Here is a 10935-nt window from a genome sequence, read left to right as displayed (position 1 = left end):
TATCTTACACCAGGAAATAGTGCCTTTGGTCCCCGTTGCTTTGATTGAATCGGGACAAAAGCTGTGATGTACCCACGGACAACCGTACTACAAACATACATCTTAGCCAAACATCGTTCCCATTCATACACCAGCGTGGGCAGCACTGGAGGCAGGATGGGTGTAGTGTCTTGCCCAAGGGCACAGCGGCAGTGACTGGGTTAGGGCCAACCTTCCAGTTTCTGGGCAACCTGCTCAACCCGAGCCAAGAGCCAAGAGCCAAGAGCCAAGTTCTAGCTCGCCCCTAAAGCCAACAAGAGCCAACAATGGCAGATAGAAAGACGTTTCAGAGCCTTGATGAGGAAGAAGCAGGTTCAGGGTAACGTGTTGGGAAGAAGCTTCATCTAGCGAGGAGATTCATTCACAAGTCATTTAATTAAAAAAAAAGGCAGCTAGAAAATGGAATTCCATACTCGCTGCACCTTGTTGTCTACACCACCTTGTTGTCTACACCCCCTTGTTGTCTACACCACCTTGTTGTCTACACCACCTTGTTGTCTACACCACCTTGTTGTCTACACCACCTTGTTGTCTACACCACCGTGATGGCTTTGACGTGGTATCGGCGTTGCATCATCCTGGATGGTCTCCCTTTTAAGGCCGACCCTTATCCTAATCACAAGAGGATGAAGAGGCTGTCCCACAACCTCCAGCAGAGGCACGAGACACCCAAAGATCCTGAGTCCTGATGCGTTTATGACCTAGTCCAACAGTTTACTCTTTTTAGGATGGTCCAAATGACTGCTATGCTAATTCTTCTAGTGTGAAGTCAGAGTATGTAGTCCATACTTGTGATATGTCCACATCTGTACATGGTACATACTTGGCCAAGTGGTTAGCGTGCAGGCCACGTAGGTAATATTCCAACCAAAAATAACACAATATTTCACTTTTATATTCTTGGTCAATGATGACTCACTTCTTTTCTCTTGTATTTTTACTTTATTCTTGGAAAATGACTGCAAATTAGTCCATTTTTGCTGTTTTTCTTGTCCAAATGTATTTTTCGACTGTGTCGGGGGCCAATAAAGACCCCCCCCCCCAAGCCAGCCAGCCAGCCAGGGGTCGTTTAAAGGCTGGATCCGGCGTTGGAATGGTATGGCGGACTAAAAGGAACGGAAGCCACCATTCTGCCGTCACCTCCAGGTGAAGGTCCTGAATGATGGGGGGCGTCACCAGCGTGTTTTGGGTGCTTGGCGCTAGAAAGCGAGAGCAGCGTTGATTGGACCTTGGCTCGTGTGCTCAGTGTTCCCGCAAAGCAGGCGGGCTTCGTCGTGGCGGCCGGAAACACACGACGCCGTCCGAGAGGGAAGTCTGCTAAAAAACAACAACGCACACAAAAAGATGGCGTCCGGGTCAACAATGTCAAAGCGTGTGACCCATCGTTACGGTGGAGGCGTCGCACCGTCTCCACGCCGTCAGAAGATGTCCGGGCACATGTCCCACACGCCCGTGTCCTTGGTCTCCCAGTAGCCCCCCTTGTAGACGTGCAGGGTCTCTCCTGACTCGTCGTCGGTCTTCTCAAACCAGAGCGCCTGGTAGCTGTCTGGGTGGGGGGCTGGGGGGGAGCAAACAAGGGAATTCGTTATTGGACGTCCCTGGAAGCTCAAAGGCCGCCGCCCTCTTGGCCAGCTCAACACCAACAGGCGTCCTCCAAAATGGCTGCATTTAGTCACCGATGCCTTTCACACAGAACCCAAAGAAGCGTGTGTTCTTCCGCTTGATGACCTGATTTCCTATAATAATAATAATAATAATAATAATAATAACTACCCCCCTCACCCCCTCACCCTTTCACACACAACACAGCAAAATGGTGTAATATTGCCACGACTGTGTACTTTCACACAGCGACAGATTAGAATAATAACAGCCAATAACAGCCAATAGCCTCTTTCACACAAAGATCAGGCAAAACCTGCCGGTGCCTTTTATACAGCAACCAAGCGTCCCACCCTAGAGCGGTATTAATCCACCTGTGTCTTTCACACAGAAGCCCGTGTAGTGGTGGAATATTGCCACAATGGTGCGCCACGGCATCCCACCAGAGATAAGAATAATAAATGGCTTTCCCAATGTCAGCGCTTGACTTGGGAAGTTTGTCCTGGCATCGCGGAGCACCCTTTCATACAGTACGCCTGGAGTCCCGCCACTGTGTGGAATGCCCTTACTGTAGATCTCCGACTGTGCCAAGCCATCCATCTGGCTACAGATCTAGTACATGCACTACGTCTATCTACTGTATGCTACTTGCTTTTGGGGGGGGCTCCACAAGAAGCTTCGCTGCCTTCCGCTGAGAAACAGAGAAACACGTTCATCAGGCGTGTTTTGGTATTTCTACAAGACTACCTACACCAGCTGGTAAGCCAAGGATACTTGCATTGGCAGGATGCGGACGCATCTCCGTGGGAGGCTGGAATGATGGAGGGAAATGGAAAAAGGCGGGAGGGACAACAGGAAAGATAAAAGTAGAGCAGGTGAGTGATTGCACACGTGAAGGCTGGCGTGTCCTGCTAAGCTATGTGCTGTACACGTCTAAAGCACCACAGTCTAAGGAGGTGTTTGGCTTCGTTATGATTAGCATACAGTATTTGGTAATCCCTCGTTTATGGCCACTAACTATATGGCGACCTGGGCCTGGCCAACCATCCGCCAAGCAGGATTCCTCATTGGTAGCAAGAGTATAGAAAACACGTTTACCACCTTCTAAGTACACCTTTTAACATTATTAGAGCCTTCCTACTTCTGTAGTCACCTTCACACTCCTACTAACCAATATAGTAGATATAATAAGAAAAATAACACCTGGCTAAAAATACCGCCTTCTAAATAGGTGTTTTTAAACATTACTAGAGGTCTCGCGACATGAAATAACACCCCTATAGTCACCTTTCTTTACACTCCTATTACCCAATATAGTAGACATAAGAGAAAATAAGACATAGAAAACCTATTTGCAACCTTCTAAATACACTTCATGAAGATAATTAGAGCCCTCTAGACATGAAATAACACCCCTATGTCTCTTATTATTTTGACTTAATTTCTGCTGTTTGTTTCTTTATGGAATACATGTTCTTGTCCTAATTATGACTTTATTCCCATAATATTATACGTTTTTCCACAACCCACCTTTCCAAAATGACAACTTTGTGTGTCTGATAGTATTCCGACTTTCCGACCAAAAAAAATGAGGTTAGTTATTGTCTTGTAACATGATAAAGTTTTTCTCTTCTGCTTTTTTTTAATTATTCAAGTTTTCCTGTTCAATGATATTTTGACATTGTGTCGCGGGCCGGGGCCTCACTTTGGACACCCGGGGCTCGATGCCACACGGCACAGGGACCAAGGGCAATCACGTGATACGTGTGATACTTGCTTTCATCAGAAAGCTGGCTGCCTTCCGTGGCGGTGTCGTCGGCATCAGCTAGAGGGTGAAAGGTGAGGAAGTGAGGACAGAGCGAGGGAAGATGGCGCATGTAGAAGACCACAAGGCGCACGAGGAGGCACGCAGAGGAGGCGAGTACTTGCTTTTTAAAGGCGAGTCGGAGGTCGGCTCCCGGGCGGAGGCTTTGCGTCGAGACAGAGACGAGCAGATAGAATGCACAAGGAGACGACAGCAGGTGAAAAATGGCGCCTCGTCTTACCTTCCTCTGGCGTGTGGACCGCCTTGACCGCCTCCCTCTCTCTCTCCCTCTCCCTCTCTCTCTCCCGCCGGGCCGTCCGCTGCTTCTCCTCCAGCCTCTGTTTCTCGGCGTTGGCCTCATCCCAGTGCCCGTCCTCCATCAGCCTTTGGTCGGGCCGCCGTCGGCTGTCGGTGGGCGCCACGCCCTCCTCGGGCTCGTTGAGCGTGAGGGCCAGCGAGGAGAAGTAGTACATGGTCTCCGCTCCCTCCCTGCGGTGAGACACCGGCTGATTATCCGACCGCGTGTCCCGCTTCAGCTTTGCCGCAAGCTAACGTACGGCAGCGGGTTCTTCCTCCAGATTTCCTTGGCTTTGAGGGTCTGGTAGACGGTTCTCTGCTTGCCCTCGCCGCCGTTCTCGCTCTTGCTGCTCTGCATGATCCTGGAGAACTCCATCTTCTCGTCCCAGGTGCCCGACAGCACGTAATGCGCCTTTCCGTCCTTGTCCGTCACCACGCCCGTCACCTAGGAGACGGAACGCAGCGTTTACGCTAGCAAGCTACTGTAGTAGTAGGAGCGACCCATAAAACTCTTCAAAGTCATTACTTGCTTACATACTACTATAAAACATTAAATATATACATATAAATATTAGAAAAGTAAGCAATATAAAATACCAAAATGTGAAAAAACACAATGTACGTATATTTATACGGCAATGTAGGCTTTTGTACATGAAAAATAGCCGTTAAGAGTGTATACAGTATCTCGACCATCCATGGTTTACTTGATGATAACCAACATCTCCTAAGTTCTCCCATCAGCAGCTTTTAGCATTCTGTGTTCCGTGTTGATTGTAGTGTTCAGGTAAGGTACTAGTAGTACTAACCAGATGTAGGAAGGAACAAGGCTGTGTTGATTGTAGTGTTCAGGTAAGGTACTAGTAGTACTAACCAGATGTAGGAAGGAACAAGGCTGTGTTGTATTGTAGTGTTCAGGTAAGGTACTAGTAGTACTAACCAGCCGTAGGAAGGAACAAGGCTGTGTTGATTGTAGTGTTCAGGTAAGGTACTAGTAGTACTAACCAGCCGTAGGAAGGAACAAGGCTGTGTTGTATTGTAGTGTTCAGGTAAGGTACTAGTAGTACTAACCAGCCGTAGGAAGGAACAAGGCTGTGTTGTATTGTTCAGGTAAGGTACTAGTAGTACTAACCAGCCGTAGGAAGGAACAAGGCTGTATTGTATTGTAGTGTTCAGGTGAGGTACTAGTAGTACTAACCAGCCGTAGGAAGGAACAAGGCTGTGTTGTATTGTTCAGGTAAGGTACTAGTAGTACTAACCAGCCGTAGGAAGGAACAAGGCTGTGTTGTATTGTTCAGGTAAGGTACTAGTAGTACTAACCAGCCATTGGAAGGAACAAGGCTGTGTTGTATTGTAGTGTTCAGGTGAGGTACTAGTAGTACTAACCATCCATAGGAAGGAACAAGGCTGTGTTGTATTGTTCAGGTGAGGTACTAGTAGTACTAACCAGCCATTGGAAGGAACAAGGCTGTGTTGTATTGTTCAGGTGAGGTACTAGTAGTACTAACCAGCCGTAGGAAGGAACAAGGCCGTGTTGTATTGTTCAGGTAAGGTACTAGTAGTACTAACCAGCCGTAGGAAGGAACAAGGCTGTGTTGTATTGTTCAGGTAAGGTACTAGTAGTACTAACCAGCCATTGGAAGGAACGAGGCCGTGTTCCGTGACGGCAGAATGAGATGGTGTGTGACTGACCTTCCGTGGCACGTCTCTGGAGAAGTAACTGTAGGGAGCGAACTTGAGGTGGCAGTGGTCCCCCGTCTTGTGGTTGGTCACGTCGATCTCCCCTGACTAGAGAGAGAAAGCAGTACTTTCTGTCACCCGGCACAGAGAGCTACGTCTTTTATCACGGTAGCTTGTACGATATGTACCTGGTCGATCCATAACTTGCCCACGATAATATTGTGTATTGTGGTGGTGACTTTCTTCCAGGAGTAATGGTTGTTGCTCTTGGCAAACGTGCAGTGGATGGAACCTAAGCAGAGATGCCATGACCGTACCAACCCGTATTCAGAAGATAAGGTATATATCTATATACTCTATATACTCACCCAGCGGCATGATGGACAAATATTTTCCCCGAAACTTGCTGGCCAAGGTGATTTCTTGTCCCAGAGTCCAGCCTTTTACAGAGAAGGCGTGGTGGGCTGCAGCGGGGGGGTGGTGGCTGACCTGACAGGTGAAACATTCATTTTTGTTGACATTTTGCTGGATTGGATTTTTCAGGGAATAATACTACATCACACTTCCGGCATCCTCTATCAAGGATTCATTATTCCTGGTTGAATATGGCCTATTGTTAGTAAAACTACACACATATTGAAGCATAAGGTGTAGCATGCTAAGATGTGTTAGCATGGGCCGTACCTGCTCACAGAGGGAGCGGTAGCCACACTCCCTCAGGCGATCCAGCTCAAAGGTTTCTCCCAGCAGAGGGTTGAAGGGTTTCCCGGTGCGGTGGACGGTGGTGGAGTAGGAGGAAACGGTGAAGGCCGCCACGTAGCACATCTGCTCCAGAGAGCTCTGGCACTTTGCCGCCTTGTCCAGCAACTCGTAGTACTCCAGGTCCTCGGACAGACGTTGCAACATGGAGAGGGGCTCGTTGAAGTTCACCTGGAGGCGAGACAGCGTGGTGCTGAAGCTCCCGCGCCTACAAGAACAGCGCAGAGGTGTCTTACGGGCATTGGGATCTTTGAGAGCTCTTTTCCAATGCAGTTCTTCATGATGCTCCACAGGTTGAGGTAATAGTTGGGCTTGTCGGGGATACGAGTCCGCCTTTGTCTGACGGGCTCCAGGGACTGCGGGGACTCCGGGCTGGAGGCCATGGACAACTCATCAAACTGATGGAGGAGAAGGAGTTACTACACCAGGAGGTACAAAAACAAAGGCTTTATTTGCTGTGGGTGGAAATTGAATGAACACACGTTGACTGACTGGTCGTCCATTCCGGTCTCGTTGCTGAATCCGCTTAGGTTGCTGCCGGATCTCCTGTGGAATGAAAACACAATGAGCTGGCGAGGTGCCTTTCAGTGTTGGGGACATGATAGGTATTTAGAAGAACAAAACAACACCCAATGGAACAACTTGTGCTCTATTAATGCAGGGATTTCATTCATGCCTACTGGTGGTGGTACAGTACATCCGTAGACACAGCTGCCCTGGGGTAGACTGATGGAAATTTGCTTGTGAATTCACACCTACGGCCTCAGTTAGAAATCCTCCAGTTTTTGTTGTTTAATGTTTAATGCTAGTGGCGACTTGTCACACTTTGTTTTGACAGTCCTCAAACGCACCATCTACCTTTCTGCCACGCTGTGCGGGTCAGACTGTGCTCTTCTTTCCCCTCATAATTGCTCCCAAATGCTGATACTACATGGTGACCTTGCTGAGTGCTAATGTGTATATCTGTTGGGCTGGTACTGGTGGTAGTACTTCATTTGCTGTCGTTCCTGTCCTAGTTGTACACAATACATCGGGTAGATGTCTATAAGGTAAGTATGCTTGCTCTTCTTCTTTTCTTTGGGCTTTTCCCTCCAAGGGTCGCCACAGCAAACCAGTCTCCTCCATCCAACCCTGTCTTCCGCACCAACTACCCTCATGTCCTCCTTCACTACATCCATAAAGCTCCTCTTTGGTCTTCCTAAACACCTCCTACCAATATAAGTGTGCTTTGCTCATGTGTTGGACATCTCTCCTGGTGCTGTTGCGACAGTAGATCCAAATAACTTGGCATCTTCAGGGCTTTGAAGCTAAAAGTACCAATGAAAATTCTCAACATTCCTGGTTCCACATCCACAGACGTCTGTGTGGGCCCACGGTGCGTCAAACACAGCAAAGTGAAAGGGAATTTCCACGAGTGTGCTAACTTTGCCAGCCCTAACGTGTATTTATTTCCTAATGATTCCGTCTGGCCCACGGTGCCTGGACAAAGATAAGTGATAATTGAGGGACCCCTTCCCTAGACTGTGACAAAGCTGTAGGAGGTGCTGTGCTTGGGACCTGTGATATTTTGGATCAGCGGGGACCGTAATGAACTCTGCCGGGTCCTCCATGGCATCGAAGAACACAATGTTGTCATCCTCGTCACTGGAATCTCCTTTCCCGGAAAGGGCGCCTGGAAAAACACAGATGGCGTTTAGACATGCGCATGAAAGGTCTTGGAGGAAATGGAGGAGAAGCGCACCTTTGCTACCTGAGGTGGGGTTGCTGTACGATGACGGGAGCACCGTTGCTCCGCGGAAAGCTCTCTCCAAGTGGTTGTGCTGCTTGGCCAGCTGCTCCAGGGTCTCCTCCAGTCTGACCCGCTGGTCCCTCTCCAGCTGCAAGGCCTTCTGCCAGCGCTTGCTGTGGTTCTGGGCCAAGGACAGGAAGTCTCTGCATGCCTTGGAGAGCGGAAAGGCCGACAGATCAGATCCTTGCATCCTTTTGTGGTTTTTGACACGAGGCGGCGACTTACATTGATCATTGCGTTGGAGGTGATTCGGAACAGCGTCGCCCGCTCCGTCACCTGTCTCATCTTCTCACCCATGTCCCCTCCGGGCTGGATCCCCTCCAGTTCTGACAAAGACCTGTTTGTGGAATCATATCATCATCAATAATGAAATATTGGGATTGATTAGGATTCTTATTTAAGTGTGATTTTCTTAAAGAGAAACCCACTTTTTTGTTTATTAAAAGTTATTGACATTCAATAAAATATAATAATAATAATAATAAAATAAATACTCATCAGAAATGATCATTAGATTCATGGAAAGATGGTCTCAAAATCATTCAATAACTTGCAGCACATTATTACTGTCCTGTTATGCTGATTGCATGTCGTTACTGTTGTGGTATGGGACGTTCTCTGCGGTCTTAGTAATATTGTTCCAGTAAAGTACTGTCAATGGAGACAAATTTCCCTCTGTGGACCAATAAATCGGATCGGCACCCGGCTAAATTGGGAATTGTAGAAGGCATACTGAGGACTCGTTACTCATGAAAAGCTGGTTTGCATGTCCACACATGAGTTTGGTGTCATGGCTGATTATGCAAATTAGACAATGATGTCATCTATCCCCCACAGCCCAACACTAAAGTGCCTTAATGTGCTCTGTGTTATAAGTTTAATTGGGAGTATTTGCTTCAGAAAACATTACATGTACTGTATACTGTATGTGTAGTGTCATTCCCATGTCAATAATAAACATTCAACCCTTAAAAATGCACTTCAATGCTAATAACGTTGGGTTAGAAAAATGAGCTCTAGTTTTTACCTTTGCAGGGCAGATCCATGCTTGACAATGAGATCGTTGCAGGTGTTGAGGTCTTCTACCTTGCTGCTGAGTGTGCGCAGCGTAGACTGGATTTCTAAGGTACGCCCGCCGCCGTGTCCTGACGTAGGGGGCGCTGAAGGACTGTCTTCACACGAGTCGTCTGCAGGGGGGGGGGGTGCATAGTGACAACTGATGCATCACCTCGTTGTATTTCCAAGCAGTGTTTTGCTAACCGGATTCGTGCCCCGTGTGGAAGGCCAGCTCCAGGGCGGTGATCCAGCGCTGGCGCTCCACCTCCGAGCTGGCCTTCAGGTGGTAGGTCTGCGCGCCCCCGTTGGAAATGACAAAATTGCACGAGTCCTCCACGACAATGTTGGCCGTGGCCAGGTTGATGGTGCCGCGGCACGTGTGGCCCATCTCTGCCTGGGTCCTGTGGGACACCACAACATGTTTAATATCTGTTGGTGTTAAAGGACTAGTGAACTTTTGGGGAATGTTGACCATCATCCCCAATCCTTTTGTGAGACATTAACACTTCAGTTACACTTCCTTTTCTGTGCATTCTAAAGATACAAAAACAGCTAAAGAGTCAGCTAACAATGCACGTATTGAGAGCTGCATGTTGACCAAGCTACAGCTACATTTTGTTATTGTTTTGACTAACTATGCTCACAGCATGGATAGAAAACCATAAAACCTTGTTGGAGTTTTAATAGCAAAATTTCTATGCAGCTAGCTCTTTTTTACTTGATTTTTGAGTTTCTTTGGTTGTTTTTTTTTCTTCAGAACACACAGAAAAGAGACAGGTGTGTGATAAAGTCTCACATAAGATTCCTTTATGTTTTGCCATATACTGCATATGTCATTGATCTTTCTGTCTACACCATGGTCATGGAGAGTATTCTTTCAAGTATTTACCCCACCTTTCATTGCTATTGTATGCCAAGCTGGCATGTTTCATCCTATAAAACACTTCCAAGCAACCGAGGCGCCTCCGAACGCCTCTTCGCGGATGCGGGATGGCCACCAAACTATTTACATGAGTATGTCACAGGAGCTGAGTGGTGTACCTGTAATAAGAGAGGAGTCCATTGCTCAGAACAAACCAGCGTCTCTGGTAACCTTTGATATAGTTGGTCCATTTGAAGAGCCAGCCCTTGTACGTGTCCCCTGGGGTGGGAGTAGGGGGTTTGGGGGGCTTGGGCTCCGATGACATCACTGCAGTCTGCCTACAGCCTGGGCGGTATAGAGAGTATTTGACTTGGGCATTTGACTTACTTCCAGTCAATATCATTATGACACATATTGGCACCGAGCTATGAGCATTCGACACACAGAAACAAACTAGCTGATCAATACACGTCATCATTCACTCCGTGGCTGAATAAATGCATTTCAAGACTGGCAATTGTCGTTTAAAACGTACCGTATATGTATTTTACGTTTTCGGATTAAACAGGCGGTGAAATGTAGCAGTCAAGTGGCGAGAGGAGCGAAACGTATGTTTAGCTAACGTTCTCGGAGCAGTTTCTGGCAGCCTTTTTTTGTTGTGTTATCAAGAGAGTTGGTGATGTTGCGATAGATAAAAAATATATATATCTCTGTTTCGTCGAGCAAAGAATTCATTGAGTTACCTGAAGGAGCAGGAAGCCAAATGAAGGCATCAAATCTCCTTAAAACTCCGCCGGTCGCCACTAAGCTTTGCTAGCTAAACAGGAAGTGGTCATCCGAGCGGACACGTCGGAGGGGACAACCACACCGGTTCGATGAACCGAGGAGGCATAATTGTTACAAATATTTTTACATTTTGGGACGGTTTTATAATCTTTCAACATCATTTAGCGTTGAAAGAGCGTTTTCCCCCTTGACTTCATTTTAGGATAGCTTTGTATTTACTTTTCCTTCCAGCATTGCTACAACTTTTATGGTCCGATGATC

The 10935-nt window shown here is 47.4% G+C and overlaps 1 protein-coding gene and 1 long non-coding RNA gene across 5 annotated transcripts; one reads left to right on the top strand and one right to left on the bottom strand.

The window, feature by feature from the left end:
* Positions 1 to 948: 948 nt before the first annotated feature.
* LOC131138115 (oxysterol-binding protein 1-like) lies at positions 949 to 10752 on the bottom strand. Of its 4 annotated transcripts, none has more exons than XM_078793715.1 (17): positions 10632 to 10752; positions 10068 to 10233; positions 9231 to 9427; positions 8998 to 9157; positions 8196 to 8307; positions 7923 to 8121; positions 7739 to 7853; positions 6664 to 6727; positions 6418 to 6579; positions 6107 to 6352; positions 5791 to 5911; positions 5611 to 5714; positions 5435 to 5530; positions 4003 to 4187; positions 3687 to 3934; positions 1445 to 1597; positions 949 to 1356 (listed from the first exon to the last, which is right to left on the bottom strand). In XM_078793715.1, exons 2-16 carry the CDS (start codon positions 10211 to 10213, stop codon positions 1458 to 1460), a joined length of 2295 nt encoding a protein of 764 aa, XP_078649841.1. In that variant the 5' UTR covers positions 10214 to 10233; positions 10632 to 10752; the 3' UTR covers positions 949 to 1356; positions 1445 to 1457. The 4 variants fall into 4 exon arrangements, with proteins under 4 accessions (XP_078649841.1, XP_078649840.1, XP_078649838.1 ...); XM_078793714.1 differs by having other exon boundaries at positions 949 to 1353; XM_078793712.1 differs by lacking the exons at positions 949 to 1356; positions 1445 to 1597 and adding exons at positions 1827 to 3466; positions 3571 to 3609.
* Positions 2202 to 4546, top strand: LOC131138136 (uncharacterized). Its single transcript, XR_013628179.1, has 3 exons — positions 2202 to 2516; positions 3428 to 3662; positions 3781 to 4546. It is a non-coding gene; the product is annotated as an uncharacterized LOC131138136 (long non-coding RNA).
* Positions 10753 to 10935: the final 183 nt, after the last annotated feature.

The sequence above is a fragment of the Doryrhamphus excisus genome, linkage group LG9 (genome assembly GCF_037039965.1).
Source record: "Doryrhamphus excisus strain RoL-2023G ecotype Guam linkage group LG9, RoL_Dexc_Guam_v1.1, whole genome shotgun sequence".
Taxonomy (NCBI): Eukaryota; Metazoa; Chordata; class Actinopteri; order Syngnathiformes; family Syngnathidae; genus Doryrhamphus; species Doryrhamphus excisus.
This window is presented reverse-complemented; position numbering and strand designations above follow the sequence as displayed.

Excerpts from the sequence above, each read along its gene's own strand:
- LOC131138115 (XM_078793712.1), bottom strand. The coding sequence starts at position 10,213 with ATGTCATCGGAGCCCAAGCCCCCCAAACCCCCTACTCCCACCCCAGGG. Across the intron at positions 9,428-10,067 it reads GGACTCCTCTCTTATTACAG|GACCCAGGCAGAGATGGGCC; the intron begins GTACACCACTCA and ends GGTGTCCCACAG. Across the intron at positions 5,715-5,790 it reads TTTGTCCATCATGCCGCTGG|GTTCCATCCACTGCACGTTT; the intron begins GTGAGTATATAG and ends ATCTCTGCTTAG.